General features: G+C 43.5%; 1 protein-coding gene and 1 long non-coding RNA gene across 3 annotated transcripts in view; one reads left to right on the forward strand and one right to left on the reverse strand.

Annotated features, from left to right (window-relative positions):
- Positions 1-24,705, forward strand: part of LOC311611566 — a 193,022-nt gene that overhangs the window by 63,263 nt on the left and 105,054 nt on the right. The window lies entirely within an intron of this gene.
- The window catches only part of SLC7A7 (solute carrier family 7 member 7), a 31,472-nt gene that overhangs the window by 693 nt on the left and 6,074 nt on the right, over positions 1-24,705 (reverse strand). For both annotated transcript variants that reach the window (XM_084863030.1, XM_084863031.1), the window contains exons 3-8: positions 5,678-5,803; positions 4,752-4,896; positions 1,922-2,045; positions 1,593-1,696; positions 1,214-1,310; positions 164-313 (exon numbers count right to left, since the gene is read on the reverse strand). In XM_084863030.1, coding sequence (XP_084719156.1) covers positions 164-313; positions 1,214-1,310; positions 1,593-1,696; positions 1,922-2,045; positions 4,752-4,896; positions 5,678-5,803 — 746 coding nt within the window. The remainder of the gene's footprint in view (positions 1-163; positions 314-1,213; positions 1,311-1,592; positions 1,697-1,921; positions 2,046-4,751; positions 4,897-5,677; positions 5,804-24,705) is intronic.

Consider the following 24,705-nt stretch of genomic DNA (forward strand, 5'->3'; position numbering starts at 1 on the left):
CTAAAGTAACCCCACCTCTGCAGATCAGAGCACTGAACTGCCTTTCCATTCCCTTCATCTCAACACCCTGACACCAGCAAGTCCAGGGCAAAGGTTTCTAAACAAACCATCTTGTAAGAATCCCCAGGGCAGGTGGAGCAGAGGAGGGATGGAGGTGACTTACCTTAAGGGAGCGAGGTCGATCAGGCTCCTTCCAGCGCAGATAAAGCTGACCCACGATTGACAGCCCCACAAAGAACCAGTAGCTGAAGCTATAGTAGTTAATGAGCTTGAAGATGTCCTCCACGCATAGATAGATCAATGCCATGAGTCCCTGTAAGTACAATCAGCTCCTCAGGGCCTTTGTTCAAGGTATTTTTCACTCCCCTTTACTGAGTCCCTCTCTTGTCAAATCCTCAGAGTCTCCCCATCTGTCCTTTTCTGCTCTAGCATCTCCTGAGTTTCAATACCTCATTTCTATAAAGTATAGCTCAAAACAATTCCTCAAAAATCTTGCTTAGCCTGTCTGGTGTGGCTCAGTGGTTGAGCATCAACCTGTGAACCAGGAGGTCATACGTAATTCAATTCCCAGTAAAGGCACATGCTCAGGTTACAGGCTCAGTGTCAAGTGTGCATGAGGCAGCCAATCGATTCTCATTGATCTTTCTATCTCCTCTCTGAAATCAATAAAAATACATATTTTTAAAATTTTTTAATCTTTTGCTTAAGAGCCTCCCTATAATGGTTCCAACATATATTTCCAGCTTATCATCCACTACCCGACTTCACATTGCTTTACCTCAGAACTTTCTGATGCTGTTTCTTTTAACCTAAAGCCCATCTCTACTACCATTTGCAACCCTAACCTTAAAAATCTATTTCAAATGCACTTAGTCAAAGAAGTCTCTTCATTCACCCTTTTCCCCCATGGACGTGACTCGTTTCTTCCCTAAACACTACATCACTGACTATCATGGCAGCCATTACAAATAATCCCATGTGCTTTATGCCTTATCCTAAACCAAAGGAGGTTACCATTCCTTAGAGAAGATAGATTCTTTCTTAGGAACCACCGCAGCAGTTAGTAGAGTGTCTTGCCCACACTATGTTCCATTAGTATTTTTTTCTGTTAGATTCTCCTTTAGAGTATTTAGGAAGTTAGGACAGTTGCCTCTACTGTTACTAAAGTTTCCCCCACACTCTGGCTTTCAGCCTCATCCTTGGGATCACTTACATTGAAAAGTAGCGCAGGCACTGGGGTGAACCGATGGACATGAATCATGCAGATAGCATCAGGGAGGTGGCCTTCTCGTGAGCCCACAAAGAAAAGCCTATTTAGGTAAGATAGGAGAGTGAGAAACATGGGATATTGGGTGTGGCCTGGTTCCTGAACTAAAGGGCCCTCACTCTGCAATCACCTCCAAAAGGGTAGATAATATGGAATGGAGTTCAATATAGAGATTAGTAAGTACTGGAGGCTACTGATGGAAATAAGAGCAAAGAGGTTGTGAACGTCATTTGAGGAGCACAGTGACTAAAGTCTGGATCCTGTAAGTCATACCTCCCCTGCCATAGTTTTCAAAATGCTTTCCAATAAAAGATACCGCTCATACCTAGAAGCAGCCACAATGGAAGCATTGAGGCCACCAAAGCAGGATAATGCAACTGCTAATGGAATTGTCCAGTTGAATATTCCAAAAATCTGGTCTGCGAAAGTCTAAAGAAAAGAGTCATTAGGGGTGAGAGGCATAAACAGGCATGTCCCTAGATTCCCACTACTTGGAATCCAACCCTTCCACCACAGAGGTAATAGTACCTCCTTGCAAGTCCAGTGTCCCAGCATCCTTTCAAGGACTGTCTCTTTACTGGGACTTTCAAGAGCTGCACTGTACCTAGAAGCCCACAAACACCCTCAGCTTCTCTGCTAATGAAAATCATTTACCACAGCAACAGCATCACTGGCCAGGATGTCCTTCATATCTAGCACGGTGTAATAGGCCACATTGGTCAAGATGTAGATGATGGTGACAATGGGCATAGAAATGCCAATGGAGAGAGGCAAATTCCTACAGCCAAATAGAATAGAAGATATGTTAGTCCATAGTCACATCCTCATCTCTCCTTTAATCCTTAGCTTTGAACTCTTAAGAACTAAAGAACATCAAAGGAAAGGATAATCATATTTGGAGACACAGCTACAATGCCAAGATAAAGTAAAATAAAGGATTAACAAAGAACTACTAGGTGTACCAGTTAATAATGCAGATTTTTTTCAATAGATGGAGTAACACATTTGTTGCTATATATGTGATTTGACATATATGCTATTTTGTTGTATTGACAACAAGCTTCAAAACTTTATATGTCAATTTTCTGAAAGTGTTAATAAATGTCAAATTTCATGCCAAAAAAAGAGCATTTGTGAGAAGTTTTAATTCATTACTTTATTTTGAAGAAAAAGTTATTATATATTATATTTTGGGAAGCTTATGGTGAACATATTCCATCTCAACATACTTGTGAATGCTGGTTTAAACGCTTTGAAATTGATTATTTTGATGTGAAAGACAACGTCCAGGTCAACTGAAAAGGTTTGAAGACCAACAGTTACAAGCATTATAGGATGAAGATGCATGTCAAACTCAAAAACAATTTGCATAAAAATTAAACATTACTCAGGAAACAATTTCTGATCCTTTACAAGCAATGGAAAAGATTTTAGAGGGAGGAAAATGGATGCCATATCAACTGAATGGAAAACCGAAAAGTCATCAGTAAAATGTTGCTTCAACACACGAAAGAAAGTCTTTTTTGCATTGAATTGTGACTGGCGATAAAAAGTGGATTTATTTTGAGAATCCCAAACGCACAAAATCATGACTTGATCCAGGTCAACCATCAACATCAACTGCAAGGCAAGGCCAAATTGCTTTGGAAAGAAGACAATGCTCTGCATTTGGTAGGATCAGGAAGATGTGGTGTATTATAAACTTCCAAAACCAGGTGAAACCATTAATACTGATCACTACCGACAAAAATAACCAATTTGAACCATGCTTTTATCGTGAAACAACCAGAATGTTCCAGAAGACAAGGCAAAGTAATTTTGCTTCATGATAATGCACCATCACACACTTCAAAACCAATTAAAGACACATTTAAAAATCTTGCCTGGGAATTATTAAACTACCCACCATATTCACCAGACCTTGCTCCTTCAGATTACCACTTGTTCCAATCAATGTCATACACACTTTCTGAGCAGGACTTCAAAACGTACGAAGAAGTGGGCAATTGGGTCTCTGAATGGTTTGCCTCAAAACAAGAAAAGTTCTATTGGGACAGTATCCACAAATTAACCTAAAGATGGGGGAAAGGTGTAGCTAGCAATGCACATTACTTTAAATCAAGCACTTCGGATGATTCTCTTGAATTTATCGTATTTTGATTACAAAATCCGCATTAACTGGTACACGTAGTATGTCTTATAAAAACAACAAAAATAATTTGTTTTTTGTTTTACATCCAAGAATTCTTTATAATTGTGAATACTGAAAAAAAATAAAATGTAAAAAAAAAAAAAAAAAAAAAAAAAAAAAAAAAAATTCTTAAGGTTGAGAAATATAAGAAGAAATTATGAAGGCCAAGACTCCAGAGAAAAACATATTCCCTCAGTGGGAAGAACAGTGAATGAGCAACCTGAGATATGATATATGATTGAGATATGTCCATCCACCTCCTTACTCAGTTTGAAAACCTTGGATACCATCCTAACCAGTAGCCAAGAGAAAGATGCAAAGACTTCCCAAGGTCCCTCTAGCCCAGTGGTCAGCAAACCGCAGCTCATGAGCCAAAGTTTGCCAACCACTGCTCTAGTCCAAATAAAGCCATGATCTATATAAACATTCTTCACAGTGAGAATCAAGGGGGGAAGGGGCGGAGCTAAATACTCAAGTCATTCAGCTTCTGTCCAGTAGGTGGAAGTACCACCTAGGCCTCAATCCTGTTTCTATTTGCTCTGGGTTGCAACACTGCAAGTGTACCAAAAGTATTCTGTTTCTCAAAGCCAAAAGGAATTTATTATTATTCTTTTGACTAAAAATTTATATAAACTCCGCTCTTTGGCAAATCTTAGTTCCCAGAATTACTGAATTTCAAAGCCAGGAAAGGCTCTGAGATCTTATAATTTACCCCCCTCTGTTAGAAATAAGGAAGCAGATAGATGTCAAGGACTCCCTCAAGGTCATCCAAGAAATTGTTGGAAAGAGAGGCCTTGCTAATCCCAGTCCAGTGCTCTTCACTCTGCATAACTAGAGGGTAATTTGGGGTAACAATGGTGAGGCGATCCCATTGAATGACAAACAATACCACTATGCCAGTATGAATTTGAGAAACAAAGGATCAGAAGGGAAACAGGAAGGATTCTGGGAGTCTATGAGCTTAAATTCTCTATGTGGGGATATGGGTGAGTGAAAAACTTAGCAAGGAAAGTCTATTGTGAAAGCATACAGGAGTCCATTAGATAGCCTGCCTTAATACAGGGATGAATAAGTGTGAAAAGAGCTTAATTTTTTTTTTATAAACACAAGAAACTTCACAAAGCTCTGTTACTATGATGACAGATAAGATACTTTTCTGGGCCTCAGGCTTCACATCTATTAAAACAGGGCTGATAAACACATGTCTCGGTGGCTGTGGTGGGCTGTGCAGCAGAAGCTCCGTAAATGAAGACCATCATTATTGCCGTGAAAAGTTGATGGAGGGATACCTACCTCTCAGGATTCTTGAGCTCTTCGGTGACATAGTTGAGGGTGTCCCAGCCCGAGTAGGAGAACAGAGCTGAGTACAGCGCTAGGGCAATGTTACCCATTGCAAATGATGACCCCTCAAAGGAATTCTCAAAGTGATTCGTGGCTCCTGGAATCCAGAGAACATAGAATGGCAGAAGGATCAGTGACCTACTACCCACCCTCAAGATAACCCAGTAAAGGAATGGCAGAGTATAACGAACAGCAGGTGAGTAGCTTAGAACACCTTTGGCAGCAAGGCTATCAGTGGAGGAACAGGAAACAGAACAAAGACATCTACCGTGGTGGGCCAAATGCAGGGCACAGAATGGGGATCTTGACAGGAAGGCCCCAAGGTGGACTCCTAGGAGAAGGGCTGGAGAACAGGAGTGATGCAGTTCTGTCCTGTCCTGCAAGCTGCCCAATCCTTCCTCCTTTCTAACACCAGACTGAGCTGATACAGGGTGGAGAAGGGCAAGGCTCAATATGCCCAGGTCAACGGAGCTGCTGTAAACTAGGTGTTCAGGCCTGGATACTAGAGAGGGGTGGGTATAAGGAGTTCATTTCTGCCCTTGCTCATGCCCAAGGGGAGAGCAATCATAGCCACAGCATAGAGCTTGACAATCTGCAAAAGCCATCTCCCAGTGCACGGCTGTCCGCCCTTTTGCCAAGATCATCCTCCACTGGGAAGCAGTATGCATAGACATTAAAGGACAGGTTTTGGGTACAGATTTCGGCTCCACTACTTAATAGCTAGGATCTTGGGCAAGATACTTAATTCTGAAGCCTCGGTTTTTTCATCTATAAAATGGGGATGATAGGGCCTATCAAATGAGATAATGCATAAAGAGGGCTTAGAGGAGTGTGACTCAGAAAATGGGTAACAAATGTTAGTTGCTATTATTTCTTACCTTGGCCAAGTTTAACGATGCCGGCGATGATGACACCGATCAGAGCCAGTACTTTAGCATAGGTGAAAATATCTTGTACCAATGTTCCCCACTTGACATAGGCACAGTTAATGAAGGTTAAGAGGCCTGAAAGAAAAATAATGCCGACTGGTGACCGACTGCACCATCCAGATGGCCTTACACTCCCAAGCAATTTTTCCAGTACCAGTTATAGACCTTTGGCCAAAGACAAGTGCTGGGCTCACACCTGCACTGCACTGGAAACCTCTGCCCAGAATGTCCTCGCTATTATCATGCAAAAGAACTTGCTGAGCACCTATCTACACAGCACCACACACACACACACACACACACACACACGCACGCACGCACACTCACACACTCAACTAGATGACACAAATGGGAGACACAAAGTAAATGTGGATTTGCTTACATACAAAAGTGCTCACAGCAGTGGGAGGCAATTGGAGGCTGTAGGGAATTAGGATGTGTTCAGCTGTAGTCTCTGAAAAGTCACAGTTTCTGCCCCCTTTTCACCCTCCTACACACCCCCGCATGGGCTTAGAACCCAGGACACTGATGCTGTCGTATTACTGTTAACCTTAAGGAGTCCTGTTATGACTATCCAATGTCTGGGCCAGCAGGTCAGGACTTGTAGCCAGAGTTTGGGATGGAGGCCAGACTTCCTGATAGTGCCTGCCAGCTCAGCTGCTTGTTTTTGTGCTTGGAAAGATTCTTGGAACAGAGATTCCTACAGAATGGGGACAGGGCACTTTTCCTGACTGTATAATGGAAAAATGAGAGCCACAAACAGCCCTCAAGTCCTTCCCCCAAGGTAGAGGCAATCCCTTCACCTGGATGAGCTTCAGTAAAGTTCATTCGAGGATTGCCCTTAGAGCTAGAGTTCTTAACCTATGACTTCCACAACACCTGAAATGTTTCATAGAGTGTTATGTAGGAATAGCCAAAGTATATGCATTTTTCTAAGAAAAAGGTTTGTAGCTTTTTTCAGAACCTCAGAGAAACCCATCACACTCCACAAAAAAGTTACAATCCGCTTCAGAAAAAGAAATTCAAGAAGGAAAGGCCACACATGCTGTGAGGTTGACCAATAGCGCCAGGATGTGGCAGGGAAAAGTCACAAGATATAATTCTGAAACTCAGCAGAATGTCACTCAACCATCCTGCTTGCCCCCCCTCCCCCGCCGCCAACCTCTTACACAGACAGGCAGGCACATACCCCACTGCGGCAGAGTGAACCGCTTCACTGCTCCTTCCTTCCCAGCTCAGCAACTGGAGCACAAGAAGGATAGCTTAACAGTCCTTCTCAAAAGGGCAAGGTCAGAATCAGCCTGCCTTTCCGGTGGAGAAAGTGAGGCCCAGTGCTGGGCTTGCCTGCTTCAGGCCATCAACACAGTCAGAAAGCACTCCCTGTCTCAGTTCTGGCAGTGGCGTGTCCTTCCATGTCCCTAGTTCTCCCATTTTGTTTCTGTCCTAGCCTCATCACACTAGCCAGAGGCTACTTCATTCTGAGAAGCAGAAAGACCAGCCTCTCACCATAGTGGTCCTTTCTTCTGTTTGTTTCTCTCCCTTCCTGTTCTACTCACGGCACAACTTCTTTTCTGCTCTTCCTAGCAAAGGGACATTCCTGTCCCATGCACTTGCATTTCTGCCTAATAAAAAAGACAACAAACTATAAAATCTTATCACAAGGGCTGGGCAAAAAAGTACCCGTAACTTCCTAGTAATATATATATATGAAGTTACGGGTACAGTTAAACTGGCAGTCGGACATCACTCTCATAATCCAGGACCGCTGACTCTTAACCACTCACCTGCCTGCCTGCCTCATCACCCCTAACCATTCGCCTGCCTGCCTCATTGCCCCCAACCACCTGCCTGCCTGCCTGATTGCCCCTAACTGCCTCTGCCTCAGCCTCGAAGCCTTGGCTTTGTCCAGAAGACTTATGGGATGACATCCACAAGTTCGTTCTGCTGTCTGGTCTAATTAGCATATTACACTTTTATTATTATAGATATTTTTATTGATTTCATAAAGGAAGGAAGAGGGAGTGAGAAACATCAATGATGAGAGAGAATCACTGATCAGCTGCCTCCTGCATGCCCCACACTAGGGATCAAGCCCACAACTGAGACATAAGCCCTGACGGGGAATCGAACCGTGACCTCCTGGTCCATAAGTCAACTTTGAACCACTGACCCACGCCAGCTGGGCATTTTATTTTTTCCCCCCAGTGCTGTTAATAATTAAAGACAGAAGCATACAGTCTCCACAAGCACCCTACAAAATGGCTAAAGCGCCCTTTTTCTCACCCTCCACAAATCCTTCATATCTGTGGATCCTCCTCAGCTAGTCACTCATCCTTTATGCCCCACTGTACTTCTGCCTCCAGCCTTTCTCTTCCTCCTGTAACCCTTACCCTAACCCCTGGGGTTCTGCTTCTGTCTTACAAATGGAACCATATGATGCTGCCATAAAACCCATGCTTAGCCATCAGAGTAACCTCGGGTCATAATACCAAATGAGATAGGCTGCGGGACTAGCTCTGATTCAGAATCAGTCTGTAGCCTGTGCATGGGTTCTGTTCTCGGCTCCTTCCTTTATTATAACAAATTCTGAAATGAAAATACATGGATGGCTTATACTTTAGTACCCTACAGCTTCTCTACTCCCATCTCCATGCATCTGTATCCTTCCTTTTACGCACCAGTCACCACCCACCCACACTCAGCCTTCTTCCTCAGCCACTGTCCCACCATATTGCCGTAATCTGCTCTCTGTATTGAGCCCAGGGGGCTTGGTTTTAATGGAGAAGGGAATCCCATGGGAAGAAATCAGGAAGCAGAGGAACTGCCTAAAGAGAATACCTTCTCCCAAATCCAGCTTCCTCTGGGACCTCCTGGCCATGAAGCAGGAAATGGTATGGCAAGTAGCAGTGCTGACTGGGCTCTTTGTCCCCAGTCAGCGGATACAGCTGACCGGAGGCCCTAAGAGCCCAGCCAAGTGCACTGTTCTCGAAGCAGAGCCCCCACCTCCTGCTTCAGAAGCAGGGAAAGCGGGGGAGGACCATGGAGTTAGAATTTGAAGGCAGCTTCAAGTTAATCTCAAGGACCGAGATGCCCTACCCTCCTCTCTTTATCTCTAGGTGCAATTCAGTCCCCACCCAACACTGACCCAAGTCCACAAGAAGATGGGCTGAAATCACTTTGGACCCTTGACTCAGGTGCAGCTCCATTCCTGCTCTGACACCTGCTTTGGAGAAAGGAGAGGCTGTAAAGAGGTCACTGCTCTAAGCATCTAAACCCAGTCTCCATGGGCTCCTGGAGTAGCTCAGGCACAAAGGCCCAGCATCAACTCTGGAACTAACAGCCAGGAAGAAACTGCCTGAGTAGATCCAGAACAGAACGAAGCCTGCAGGCCCACTCCATTTTCTGTTTCAAATGCCCAGGGACTATAAAATCTCCATACTTTACTAGAAAAATGATTCCATTTATTTATAATTATGTTTTTATTGATTTCAGAGAGAGGCAGAGAGATAGAAACATCAGTGATGAAAGAGAATCATCCATCAGCTGCCTCCTACTGGGGATCAAGCCTGCAACCTAGGCATGTGCCTGACTAGAAATTGAACTGGCAATCTCCAGGTTCATGGATCAACACTCATCCAATGAGCCACACCAGCCAGACTCATTTCTTTTTTTTTTTTTTTTAAAGAGATTAATAGCTCTTCTTCCCACTAACCCAAAAACGTGTTTCTCACCGTTTCTACTCAGTAGTTCTAGGCCTCTCCTCTGGAGCTACACTGAGTCAAGCTAACACCTCTTCCACATAAGGGCCCTTCTTGCCATTAAATATTTATATCTCTCCCCCTTGAGTTTTCCCTCTTACAGGCTAATAATCCAGTTTCTTCAATCTCTTGTGTGACAAATATGGTTTCCAGACTATTCACCATCCCAGTTCTCTCCGCTGCATTTACAGCACTTCCCTCTGTCAGTGTCTCCCTGAAAACCTGAGACACACACAGGAAACGGCAGACAACTTGCAGTTTGAATTCACTGTCAACTACAACTCCCTTTTCCCACCTGAAACTGATGAGCTTTTCCCTCTCCTTTATTGGGCCGATAAAAATGAATTTTTTCAAAATCCCAAATATGGCACTTTACATTCCTTTGTGAATTTTTAGGCATCTGTCCCATCTACCTTAATTTCGTCAGTTCAAATGCCTTGCATTTCAAATACAAAACTGAAGGTATTTGAACTAACTTCGCTGGAAGTCACTGATAAAAATGTTGACCAGGATAGGCTTAGCCCTGTAATCTTTCTCTATAGACTCTCCTTTATGCTGGTATTTTTCCAGAACATCAATCAAGAATCCGGCAAACTATTCTTTTATCTAGTCCACCTTTTTCCAGCTGGTCAATAAGAATATCATGAGAGTTTGCCAAGAACCTCTCTGCAAACTGTATACACGTGTCTCTGGTCTAGCAATCTAATGATGCTATCAAATGATTCAAATAAAATTGGTACATATTTATACTAGATTGCTCATAACCATGCCATTGTAACAGTCAAAAATTAGAAACAAACCAAATGCCTACCAACAGTAGAGTGGCTAAATCAATACAATGGGATACAAAGCAGCAGTGAGAATAAGCCACCTACTACTACCCACAAAAATATGGATGAGCCATGCCCAGCCAGCCAGAGGCACCTCGGCTTCTGCACCTCCCGAGAGCCACGGTGGGTCTGGCCCTTAGGAAGGATCTGGAAGGACCCTGCTCCTGGCCTGCCTGCTGCCAAGCGCTGTGAGAGTGGGGCCTCCTGCCTGGGCCTCGGCCCTGTCTCTGCACTTTTCTCTGGGGAGAAAGGACGCTGCCCCACCACCTGGGCCCACACTGCTGACTTGTCCCAGGACAGAGGCTTTTGGACCCTCGGACCCTGACCCCACTCAGCCAAGTGTCTTTCTATGTCTCTGGAGGTCATGGGGGGGTGGGGGGGAGAAGACTCCTGAGTGTATGGGTCAGTGTCTGCATGACATGGAATAAACTGTGCCCATTCCCAAATATTTATATATACCGTGTTTCCCCTAAAATAAGACATCCCCTGAAAATAAGACCTAGTGCAACTTTGGGAGAAAAAATTAATATAAGACACTGTCTTATTTTCAGGGGAAAAGGGTATATATATATATATATATATGAATTTCACAAACATATTAAGTGAACAAGCCAGACACAAAAGAGTACATACCCTTTATACCCATTTACATAAAAACAGACAAAACTAATCTATACTACTGAGTCAGAACAGTGGCTTATTTTCCTTTGTGTATGTTTGGTGGGGCAGAGGGGATGATTAGGAGGAACACAGGAAGGGTTTGAGGGCTACTTTCATGACATAGATGCTAGTTACATCTGTGTTCAATTTGTGAAAATTCATCAAGCTGTACACTTATAATGTATACTGTTTCTTTTTTTTTTTTTTAATATATTTTATTGATTTTGTACAGAGAGGAAGGGAGAGAGATAGAAAGCCAGAAACATCGATGAGAGAGAGTCATCGATCAGCTGCCTCTTGCACACCCTCTACTGAGGATATGCCCGCAACCAAGGTACATGCCCTTGACCGGAATCGAACCCGGGTCCATTCAGTCCCCAAGCCGACGCTCTATCCATTGAGCCAAACCGGTCTCGGCATAATGTATACTGTTTCTTGGTGTACATTACATGTTAATAAAAAAATTAAATTGCACAAAAACAAGATTAGCTTAGCATGGCTTGTTTTTAGTGAATCTATACAGGTTACTAGAGATTCTTCTTTCCTCCCAAACTCTGCTAATCAAGTGAGCCTAGAATTTGGGCAGGAATCAACTTCAAATTGTCAGTGCAGAATGCTTCGAATCCACCTCTTCCTCTTTCCTGTGGTGGGCAGAACAAGGCCCTGGGAGGCAGAAGAATCGGTGTCAGAGTGATGTGATGTGATGTGATGTGATGTGATGTGATGTGATGTGACGTGACGTGACGTGACGTGACGTGACGTGACGTGACGTGACGTGACGTGGTGTGGTGTGGTGTGATGTAAGACTTGACCAGCTACTGCTGGCTTTGAAGACGAAACAGGGCCATGAGCTAAGGAATGTGGGCAGCCTCTAAAAACTACAAAAGGCAAGAAAATGGATTCTCCTCTAGGCACTGCTGACCCCTTGATTTTGGCCCAGTGAGACACAGTGAAGACTTCGATCTATGGAATGGTTAAGATAATAAATTTGTGTTGTTTTAAGCCAATAGTTGGTGGTATTTGTTAGAGCCTAATACATCACTCCATAGCTTCATTTCACACCCTTCCTGTTCTCCAAGATCCTGGAGATGCCAGGATTCTGTCAACTCAACTAATTATGAATCCTTTCCATTTGTCTACAAGTGGATAAAGACATTTAAAGCAATAACATGCTTTATTACTACCTGCTTTACTCTCTTGGCCTTGAGTTTTTGTTGGCCTAGATCTATTAGCCTGCTGTTGTTTTGGGGAGTGTGTGTGTGTGTGCGTGTGTTTTAATTTAACACTTTCTAGGTTAGCAATCCCCTGCTAGGAAAAATTAGAAGAAAAATAAGCTTTCTTCTTTCTGGCCACCATCTACTTTCATATAACTAACTGCCATGCCCTTGCTGTTCTCACTCTGAAGATTCCTCTAGAGGAGTGTTTCCCAAACTTCTCTCATGATGAGAATCACCTGGTGGAGTTGTTAAACTACAAATTCCTGAATCCCAACTAAGAAGTACTAAACTAGAATTTTGGGGAATATACAGGTAAAATTATATACTTAACTAGTGCTCTAGACATTTCTTTTAGAGGAAACCTAGTATTTCTTTTTCTGGGAGATACAAAAACTGAACAAGCAAAGTCACTTTCTCACAAGGATTCCTCATTTCCCTGGTTAGGTTTAATAATAATAATAAATAAGTCCTCATCCTTTTGAGATTCATATCAAAGCCTGTACAGGTACAATGACTTGATGTCTTGGATTTACCTTAAATAATCTAGTGTGGTGGCACCTTGCTAGTGCGTGTGTCAGACTCGGAGATAACAGCACCTTCTCGGCTGCTGCTCTCTGTGCCCTGAGGGCCCACACACCAGGGGAACCCCAAGAGTAGGAGGCAGTTGCGAGCAGGTCTGAGGGTCCAACTGTCACTGCCAAGCACTCACAGCAAGATTCAGAGGACAGGCCCAGGAGTAAGGGCGTCCAAAGAGGAACAAGCAATAAAAAAAAAATCTCAACATGGAAAATTCAAACAGGAAAATGAAACAAAGGATGAAAATGAGCAAGACGCTAATAAAGGAGAGCCTGGGCCCTCCTTTGGAAGCTGGTGAGGAAACCATGAGAGGCTCCCTCTTGGGCAGCCCATCCTGCAGTACAGATGGGACGGGCAGAGGCATGGAGAGCCGCAGGCAAGGATGGGACAGGAGAATACGGAAAGGATTGGGAAGAGATGGACAGCTGATGGAAAACAGGAGGGAAAGCAGTTAAGTCAAAGTCTGCAGACAGTTAGCCCTGACCCCCTCACCATGACCATCACAATGAGTTTTGCGTTACGCCTTGAATCCAGATGTTTTCCCTGAAGTTAATGGGGAGATACACCTGTTTCCTAAACTGACATGTTCGTGATGTGCCTTCACTGTAAACCTTTTGTTGTTGCCTGTTTCCAGTGGGTCTCCTTTTACCAGTTTCTAATTGAATGTTGTGTTTTGACCCAATTTGTAAGTTTCTGTCAGCAGGAGAGTTTAACTATTGCATGGGAAGATGCTCATTACATACTGTGAAGTTAATAAAGCAGTTTAAAAAAGCAAATCATCATCATCACCTAGTGGGGTAAGGGTGGGGTAGTTTGAATATAGATAAAACAATGTTGATTGTCATTCATGAACCCTGGGAGTTCATCATATTGTTCACTCTATGTTTGGGTATGTTTGAAAATTTCCATAATAAACCTTTTTTTATTTTTTTAAATATATTTTATTGATTTTTTACAGACAGGAAGGGAGAGAGATAGAGAGCTAGAAACATCAATAAGAGAAACATCGACCAGCTGCCTCTTGCACACTCCCTACCGGGGATGTGCCCGCAACCAATGTACCTGCCCCTGACCAGAATCGAACCCGGGACCCTTCAGTCCGCAGACCGACGCTCTACCACTGAGCCAAACCGGTTTCAGCTATAATAAACCTTTTTTTAAAAAACCTCACCCAATGATAAGTTTATTGACTTTAAAGAGCAAGAGAAGGGAGGGAGGGAGGGAGGGAGGGAGGGAGAGAAACATCAATGTGAAAGAGAAATATCAATCAGTTGCCTCCCAAACAAGCCCAACCAGGATCGAACCCACAACCTTTCTGGTTACAGGAAGATGCCCCAACCATCTGAGCCATCCAACCAGAGCCATAAAGAACCATTTTTAAAAATTTATAGAGGTACTGCTTTTAATAGAAGGCAACTAACTTTATTTATTTTTTTAAAGCATGTATAGCTGTTATTGAGGTATAAACTCATATATATATATATATATATATATATATATATATATATATATTATTGATTTTTGTACAGAGAGGAAGGGAGAGAGATAGAGAGTTAGAAACATCAATGAGAGAGAGAGTCATCGATCAGCTGCCTCTTGCACACCCCCTACTGGGGATATGCCTGCAACCAAGGTACATGCCCTTGACCGGAATCGAACCCGGGTCCCTTCAGGCACCAAGCCGACGCTCTATCCATTGAGCCAAACCGGTTTCGGCAAGAAGGCAACTAACTTTAGCAAAATATGCTCAGAGACTTGAAGTTTCTATCACTACCATATTTTCCCTTTTGTACAAACTTTATAATCTTTAATAAGAAAGCAAAATAGTCTCCCTCTGATCTGACAGTGTGCAACCTATGTCCACACTTACATCATTCCTACCTCTTTTTGCTTTTATCCTCTTGTTCTGTTCACCATGCTTCTTCCCATAGGGTGAGGACTTATTTCCATGCACTATTGCTATGAGAGACCTTCAGGAAAATTCCCTAAAAGGATCCTAGAGCCTCTGAGAACACCATGTAATAATTCTGCTCAATGTGAGCAGACAGGACTACCAGAGGCTGGTGTCTTTGTGCCTAAGAGACGGGCCACATATCTGTAAGTTCCGTTTAGCTGTAAGAAGAAACACACCTTCAGGCAGAACTGCAAACAGAAGTGACTGGTACTATTCATTACATTCACTGGGGAAGTAAAATCCTTTGACAGGTCTCTGTATGTTAGTGCAGTGAAATTTCCCTCTCACTGCAATCAAAAGAATCAAAACCTGACCTTGCCCAGAGAGAGTAGGCATCCCTTATTATAGCAGAGCCTCCTACAAGTACATCTCTCTTTGATACACACACACATTAGTCTCAGCTCTTCTGGTAAAACCATCATTTTTGAACAAAATATTCTAATCAAATATGAAATCGTTTCTACCTTGCAGTAAAAGTAAAAAACAAATAAGCTTATTAGCCTTAAATGTTTATAGATGTGAGTCTAAAACATCACTCCCCTATTTTCTATCCTATTTTCTACAAATGCATTACTGAGCACATTTTCCATCTTTATTCTCCTTTCTGTATAATACCTCAAAGTCTCCAAAATACCCAGATTTATACTATAATCTGTGCATTTTCTTCTTTCCTTTAAAATTTCAGTTTAAAGCCTTAGTTAACACATCTCTTTCAATTCCTAAGAAATCTGCCCTGTCCCTTGCCAGAGTTCACCTTTCTGGTATCTTAGCATTTACAATCAGGCAGTCTTCTCTCTGTCCTTCTTTTCCTTCACATACACAGCCTTCTCACTTGGCAGTGAGATGAAAATTCTACCTGCCACTCTCTCCACTATCTTGAATTTCAAAATCACATAACACACCTCAGGTGTCTTCTGACTAGTGACGCCATTGCCATTCATCCCACAGGACTTGGCAGGAGGGAAGTCTGTAGACTTAACTGGTGTGAATAAGCTTTTCATCATATGTTGCTCAAGAAAAACCACACATGCCCGGCTGGCATGGCTCAGTGATTGAGCATCGACCTATCAAATAGAAGATTACAGTTCGATTCCCAATCAGGGCACAAGCCCAGGTTGTAGGCTTGATCTCCAGTGGAGGGTGTGCAGGAGGCAGCCAATCGATGATTCTCTTATCGTTGATGTTTCTATTTCTCTCCCCCTCCTTTCCTCTCTCTGAAATCAATAAAAATATATCTTAAGAAAAAAAACACGTCTCTCAGGGGACAGCCACGCTCCTTAATCTGTATGCCCAGGCCTGCTAGTACCCATATGTCTTCAGAACACTCTACCACTGCTGTTTCCATAGGAGTATCAGATTTATATTCTCTGAAAAAGTCTCAGATCTGTTGCCTAAAGCCAGGCATTGCAAGGTTTTCCTCCTTTTCTGTATTGCTTGATTTGTTTGTGTTCCCTAAAGCTGGTTTAGGATACACTCTATACCTTACAATTCTCTTTCCCTTCCTGGTTTCCTTGAGGTAGTATTATGTCTTCCATTCTTCCTAGGTGCTTTTATAGCTCTTGGAAAGCAGACCTCAAACTCTTACCTTTTCAGGCTAGAGAACCATTTTGCTTCCTCAGGCATCATGGGTGAGAGCATCTGGGTCACTGAATCAGATACCTCCTATTCTGCCTCCTGGAACTCACTCAGCACTTGAGTTGCAGTGGCTCCGCTCCACTCCGAGGGAGCAAGCAGGCAGTCTGTACCGGAGGATCTCATATTAGACCACTCCATCTGCTCCCTTCTCAAAGCTGGCTAGTCCTTCCTGGTTTGCTCAGCTAGTTCCAACTGAGGTCCTCAGAAGCAAGACAACAAGCCTGAGTGAGCATCAGAATCACCTGAGGAATGTTAACCTACATCTCTGGCGTTCCCCCTCAGGTGTTCGAAGGCAGGGGTCTATGGCAGGGTTCCCAGGGAAATGTGATGGTCTGCCTGCTGCAGGTGTGCTACCTTAAGTAATGACACACAGAACTGAACCCTTCACTTAACTCAGCGCTCCTCTATCCTGGCTGCACATTGGCCTCACTTGACAAGCTTTAACAAAGTCCAATCTCGGGCCCCACCCAGGCAGTGAAGTCAGAAACTGAAGGAACCCTGGCATCAGCGTGTTTCCCAAGCTCAGCAGGTGCTCCTAAGGCACAGTGACAATTGAGATGCTCTCTTCCCAAGCTCCCCATCAGTGCTCCTCAGCAGCGACTTTCTACTCCTTCAGTTCACATTCTCTAAGCCAGTTCTCACCCTTCTACCCAGATTCATTTGGCTGGGGGCACAGGGAGGGAGAGGAAGAGCCATGAGTATTTTTTAAACCTCCCAGGTCATTTCAATGTACAGCCAGGGTCGGGATCCACTGTCCCTGACTCCTTCCCCAACTTCCTCCTGCGGCAGAGAGAAAGAGAACATATAGAGGAAAAGACCAAGGGTGAACCCCTCAAGAGTCTTGAGGATCAAACCAGCACAGGACCCCACACCCTCACTGTTGATGGGTTTGCTCCTAAGGTCACACTGACCCCACATCAGAAAGAACCCAAGGCTCTGACTCCAGCTTCTTGGTTGCTGTGAATGTGGAACATGAAATGAAAGTTTCCCTACCATGAACTTAAAATGACTCTTGGGAAAATCCCTCCGGGAGCAATAACCAGCTTCCAAGAATAAAGTGCAAAGGGCAAATATCAGTTGAGGGCCCAGTATCTGGCTGTTCCATCCCATTAGCCACAAGGACACGAAGTCAGTTACCATTCTACCAGGAACAGCTGCAGGGGACATGTGGCCAAAGCTTCCAGACAAAAATACAGAAATCTGAAGTCCTTTATATTCCCCGAGTAGAGTTAGCAGACTCAGTATAAACTGTCTGCCTTCCCCTCTGCCCAATTCCTACAACTGCCCCATAACCCTCAGCACCACCACCCTGAGAGTCAAAAGCACTCAGCACTCAACTAAGCTGAATCTGGAAACATAACTTCTGTTCATTCATGGAAACATATCTTCTGGAGATGTGTTGCTGGCTGACCAGGATAACGGGCAGATTGAAGACACAGGAGGTAAATGTCCTGTCAGCGAAAGGCAAGAAACTAGACAAAAAAAACTAGACCATGTGATGGACACGTGTAAGCAGGAGCAGAATGACCCAACACTGCTAGCAGTGGACCGAAGCATGTCAGCTCTGAAGAAAGGGCCGTTGGGTGGAACTGGACTCCTGGACACCTAACCCTGACTCCTGCAAAGAGGAAGGAGAGTCTCAGCCCTCCTTTCCGATCTCAGAGCTAGTATAAAATTAAAAGTAGGTGTGTTTATCTTATAAGTAAGATAAACTGAAGTCATTCAGGCCAGCTCCAAAGGTATACATTCCACCACTCCCTGTGCCTTCCTGTCTGGATTCAGGGATATGAGCCTGGGAGTGGGATTATCTCCCCTCAGGTAATGGCTGCAGGGATCTGGAGCAACCTCAAAGAACTCTGGGGGGGAGGGGGGGACAAACAAAACAAAAAAAAACAGAATAATCAGCCTCAGGAAGGGCTGTCTGCATACCTCACTGGTTGAGAAGGGTCCTTCCAAACTCAGAATTAATTAATCCACCCACCAAGCATGTCCTGGGCACCCACTGCGATCCAGGCCTGTACAGGCTCTGTGATTAATACCCAGGCCCCAGCCTTCACAGATAAGTGAACATGGGCAATTATAAGAATGAATATCACTGCCAGGTAACCCATCCAGCCTGGGGCAGTGAAGGAGTGCAGATGGGTACCAGGACCACTGTTACTGGCACTGAGTACTAGTATATGGAGGCCGGTGCTAGGGTTGGGGGAGGGGAGGAAAAAATTTCTGGCAGAAAGGGCAACATGTGATTACCCTGACAATGAAGTCAAAAGTGAGTAGTCATCCATACACACACAAAAAATGTACCTAAGCCAGCAATTTTTTCTCTCTCTCTCTCCCTTCCTCCCTCTCTCTCCTTTTTTTGTTTTGTTAATCCTTCACCCAAAGATATTTTTCCATTGATTTTTTTTTTTTTTTTAGAGAGAGTGGAAGGAAAGGAGAGAGACATAGAGAGAGAAACATCAATGTGAGAGAGATACATTAGTTGCCTCCCGCACATGCTCCAAGCCCTTGACTAGAATTGAATCCAGGACCCTTCAGTCTGCAGGCTCTATCCACTGAACCAAACCAGCTAGGGCCTGCAAGAATTTTTTAAATATGCAATATCTGGCTATTTAGTCAAGGGCACTGACCACTTTTCCCTTAGATTGTCAAATAAAAAAATTACAACAAACACAACAGTGAATGAATCAAAATTATACCTATTTTTTTTTGTCAGATCGGCAAAAAATGTATCTTTTGGTGTGCCACATAATTTTAATAATTAGTTTATGTGTGCCATAAAAAAAAGGTTGAAAATCACAGACCTACATAATAACTGGTGATCTAGGACTGTTGCAATGCTAGTCTATCTAGAGCTGTAATTCATCAGCAGTTTACCTATAGAGGGACAGTAAGCCACTCTGACAAAAGCAGAAACCTTTATTTACTCTCTTGGAATGGTCACTGTTTAAACAGAAAAGGATGAAAGTATGGCAGAAATAGAGATCGTGCCTCTATGAGATAGAGACCCCATTATGGAGATGAGGAAACTGAGGCTAATAAATGTAGCCTGCCTGATCCCATGCTCTTAACTACCATGACTGCTGCCTCCCAAGGAATGAAGGTGTCCTCTGCACTGTTCAAGGGAGAGAGACGCTGACTCAAGGCACCCAAACACTCCAACCATGGAGAACACCTTATGCAGGGTAAAGATATTTCACCCACCCTAGCCATTTGACTCAGTGGATAGAGAGTCAGCCTGCAGACTGAAGGGGCCAGGTTTGATTCTGGTCAAGGGCACATGCCCAGGTTGTGGGCTCAATCCCTAGGAGGCAGCCAATCAATGATTCACTCTCATCATTAATGTTTCTATCTCTATCTTCCTCTCCCTTTCTCTCTGAGATTGGTAAAAATATATTTAAAAAATAAAAGCTATTCCACCCAACTGTTCCAGAAAATACCCCCAAACCAAGCTAAGGCAGGCATAAACTCCTCCCTTAACCTTGGTCCCTTCCTCTACCTCTGCATTTCCTACCTTAAACTCAATACTGTAGCCCACCCTGACCTCCTTACAATGTCTCAAAGATGTCCTTTTTTCTTGTCTATGAGTTTTCATACATTCTGTTCTTGCTGCCTGAAAGGCTCCTCTCCCCTCTCTACTCTTGGTTAATTTTTCTTCATCATTCAGATATCATGTTAAACTTCCTTAGGGAGAGTTTCTAAACTCCTAGGCTAGTTCAGGTCTCCTCCTGTGGCTCCTTGCACCTCACAAATCACAACACACATCATAATCCATTATAATCTTATGTAGTGTTGCCTCTCCTAGCCATCCACTAGAACACACACACACTGTCAGCTCCATAAAGACAATAATCCGTGCTGGGAGGATAGCAAGCACTTCATGAATATTTGGGGAATGCTCATTCTCCAGCCCCATCTCTTTCTTGAGCTCCAAATAGGCACATTGCCTACTATCTTACAAATAAATTTCAAATTCAACATCTTTGCATCCCCCTCCTTGTAAATTATGCCAGCACCTACTGATTGCCGAAGCCAGAAACCACATCTCTTCATTCAGGGAACATTTATTGAGTTCCTCTCTTTGTTTCTTTGCTGGGGATACAGTGGATCATAAGACAGGCTCACACTTTATATGGCACAGAGCTTACAGGCTGGTGAACATCACCTACCTCTACCTTATGCCAGACAACCCAATAAATGTTATTGGTTATACTGATTATAACTTCTAAATCATTCTCCCAGCCCTGGCTGGTTTTGCACAGTGGATAGAGTGTTGGCCTGGGGACTGAAGAGTCTCAGGTTCAGTTCTAGTCAAGGGTATATGCCAGGGTTGTTGGCTCGATCCCCAGTAGGGGACATGCAAGAGGCTGCCGATCAATGATTCTCTCTCATCATTAATGTTTCTCTCTCCCTCTCGCTCTCCCTTCCTCTCTAAAATCAATAAAAATATATTTTTAAAATAATAATAATAAAAATATTAAATCACTCTCCCATCTGTCCTTTCCCGGAAACAACATCTCCTGAATAAGCCATACCCCCTCTGCCATTGTCCTAATTCAGGCTTTTGTCATTTCCTGCCTGTATTTCCAGGAGAGCTTCCTATCAGGGTCTCTGCCTTCAGCCTTGCTCTTCTGTCCCAACCCAGCTACATGGCCCCCTGCTTAGAACCCTTCAATGGCTCCTCAGATGCTTTAAAATAAAATCTAAACCCTCTAGCAAGGTTTGTCTCAAGCGTTAGCCCCTTGCCTTCCCTTGTTCCCTCACATCCCAAAATCCTCCACAAACACCCCACACTCCATTCTTCTCTCCTGTGTGCCTTTACATTGCCTTTCTCTGTATCTAGAATGTCCTTGCTGTTTCCTCATCGATAGATATTTATTGAGAACCTTCCAGACAACAGACACTGTTACTAAGTGCCTTGATTCAGCAGTGAGCAAAACAAAGTCCCTACTCTTATGATGTTTACATTCAAGAGGGAAGGATAGCCCTGCCTGTGTGACTCAGGTGGTTGGGGTCCTTCCCTGTGCTGAAAGGTTGCTGGTTCAATTCCCAGTCAGGGAGCATGCCCAGGTTTGCTCAGGAGTCAGCTAATGGGTACTTTGCTCTCACATCGATGTTTCTCTTTTTCTCTCTCTCCTTCCCCTCTCTCTCTGTCCCTTCCACTCTATCTAAAAATCAATGTAAAAATATCCTCAGGTGAGGACTGACCCAAAAAAGCAAGTGAAAGACTGAGATACATAACTTTAAATAGGATAGATCTCTGATAAGGTAATATTTGTGCAAAGATATGAATGGGGTGAAGTAATACATTCTGAGGGTATATTTCAAAAGGAACAAAAATTGTTGCTCAAATACAAGATCCCTAAAGCAGAACAAGCCAGGAAAATTGAAAGAAAATCAAGACAGCCCTTGGCTGATTTGGCTCAGTGGATAGAGCATCAGCCTGTGGACTGAAGGGTCCCAGGTTTGATTCCAGTCAAGGGCTCAATCCCCAGTAGAGGATGTGCAGGAGACATCCAATCAGTGATTCTCACCATTGATTTTTCTCTCCCTTCCTCTCTGGAAGCAATAAAATGTGTATTTTTTTTAATTTTTTTTTTTTTTTTTAAAGAGAGAGAAAATCAAGACAAACAGTATAGCCAGAGCAGAGAGAGGGATAGAAGTCTGGGATGAGTCCAAGAAATCAGATGAAGTGGGCCTTGAAGGTCATGCTAAGTGGGTGTTTCTCCCACCCCCTGACTCCTTTTCATCCTTCAGTGCCAAGTGCAGAAATCACTTCCTAAATAAGCTACACGCCACCCTACTCCTAGCACTTACATATACAATATGTTTAATTTACTACTTTTGCCAGTCTCCACCACACGATGAGTTCCCTAACAGAAGGAGCTCTACCTTTCTGCTCCATGTTTTATGGGCCCCAACACAAGCAATAAATTGTTTCTGAATAGTCGAAACATTCTTCCTTCATTCTCATTTCATGCCCTGCAAGTAACTCCCCAATTGCCAGATTGGTTTCCCAGTGGCCATGGTACTAGAAAGGAATACCATGTGTTATATACCCTCCACATGCCTTGATAGTAAACACATGCCCTCTGGAATGTAGAAATTACATGTGTATGCTCACCATTGTACATTTAATAAACATTATCATTTATACACACCAGCCTCTTTTCTGGGTGAGATTCAATTGGTGAGAAAATGATCAACTCTGGGTCATGATGACCCAAGGAAGGCACTGCTCATGGAAGGGCCTCCTGAGCAACCCTACAGAAGCCCCAGCTGAAACCGGTTTGGCTCAGTGGATAGAGAGTTGGCCTGCGGACTGAAAGGTCCCAGGTTTGATTCCAGTCAAGGGCATGTACCTTGGTTGTGTAGCCGGTGGGGAGTGTGCAGGAGGCAGCTGGTTGATGTTTCTCTCTCATCGATGTTTCTAGTTCTCTATCCCTCTCTCTTCCTTTCTGTAAAAAAATCAATAAACTATATTTTTAAAAAACAGAAGCCTCAGATAGCCCCTCATCACCACCTTCTCTATTTCATATGGCAATCCATCACCTTCCATTTGCCCAAGCTTGAATCCTTAACATCACCTCAAAGAGCTCCTACACACCCCCATATCCAGAAGTCCTAGAAATTCCACCTTATAATGATTTCTGTATCTACTCCCTCATCTCCGTTCCAAAGGCCCTGCCCAGAGGGCAGGCCTCCACCACACTTCCTATGGACTCAGGTTTCAGCTCTCTAAACCGGTCTCCCTACCTTGTCTCTCTTTTCAAAAACACTTTCCACATGTCCACCAGAGTTCCTCCAAGCAAATTGTACTTCCCCTCTTAAAATTGTCAGCTCCCCCCCCCCCCCCATTTCCAAACAGGTTATTTCAGGCACCATATAAAACCCTCCTTGAGTTGACCCTGGGCTGTGTTTCTAGTCCTTATCTCCTCCCCTGTCTCTTATTCCACATTCCAGCTCTACCAACTACCTGCAATTTTCTGAACAGCCTGTACCTTTTGGCACTCCACACCATTTTCCGTGCAGTTACCCCTGTGAGAAATGTCCTAGAAGACAGCTACATATCTTTTCAAAATTCAGCTCAGACATTGTAGTCTCTATGATGCCTTCCTAAGAAGAAGAAAGTTGCCCTGCATGCTCCTCTGGTCCCTTTATCACTACACCTATTATCTCGCATGACAATTATTTGTTAGCATGTCTGTCTCCCTCTTGGTTTTCTCCTTCTTGGTTTCCTCCTGCATGATTATGGATAAATAGAGATATTACTGCATAGGCCGTATCTGGGCAGAAGGTCCTCAGAAGTCTCAGCATCTGACTTGTCCTGGATACTCACTAAGCAATAGTTGAAGGGAGAAACTCACATGTCCTTAAATTCTTACAATCTTGATTGTCCTTCTGACCTTCTCCCAGATCTCTGTGCTTCTGACATTACTAGAAATAGGACAAAGTCCTATAAGCAACCAAGAGATATACTAATTTTAAATACAATAATTTATGTAACATTGAAGTCATGATTTATGGTTTTCACTGAATCTGATTTCATTCTTGCCGGAGCCTGGAAGTGAACAGTCATTGCACTTTGCGTAAGGTCCCCAGTTACTGAGTCCAGGCTCAAACAAAGCCTGGTGCACGCTTCACTCTACCAGAGCTGTCTCAAATACATGACATAAATCCATGCACAAAACTCTGTCTTCTATTCACTGGGAGCTCTGCAAACTAATGATAATTGTGGCTATTTGCATATATCTGTACAAGAGTGTGCGTGTGCATGTATGGGGGTGTACAAGAGTTTGAGTACACCTCCATGCCCAAATTGGAAACAGCAAATTAAAAAGGAGATGACTGATGGAAGTAGGCACAATGACAGAATCAAGGAATGACAACTGTCAGAGATGACAGAGAAAAATCAGAAAAGAATAAAACCTGATGAACTGAAGTTAGTCCCGCAGCGTAAGGCCACTGAGGAGCAAGCGTTCATCCCCACCCCTTTCCCACGCTGCTGGCCTGGGAAGGCCTCATAATCATACAAGAACTGAGACAGGCCATAGTAATTAATCCTAAGTCACCAAAAGAAATGTCCAGTTAGTAAGCCAAAGCATACATAGCTCTGCTTTTAAAGATATTTCAACAAAGATGGTTGAATAAGAGAATTCTGGTGTTTAAAGGAATGCAGCTTTCTTAGAAATTTTACTTAGATGGAATAATTCTTGCTCTACACAATTCAGGTGACTATCTACCTACATTGGAGGAGTCCCCAAGAGCAGCATATCCTAAAATTAGTTTCACCAGTAAGTCAGCCTACCATATCATCTATAATAGCTTTAATAATCTAGCCGACAGC

Source organism: Pipistrellus hanaki (genome assembly GCF_964339955.1).
Source record: "Pipistrellus hanaki genome assembly, chromosome: 1".
NCBI lineage: Eukaryota > Metazoa > Chordata > Mammalia > Chiroptera > Vespertilionidae > Pipistrellus > Pipistrellus hanaki.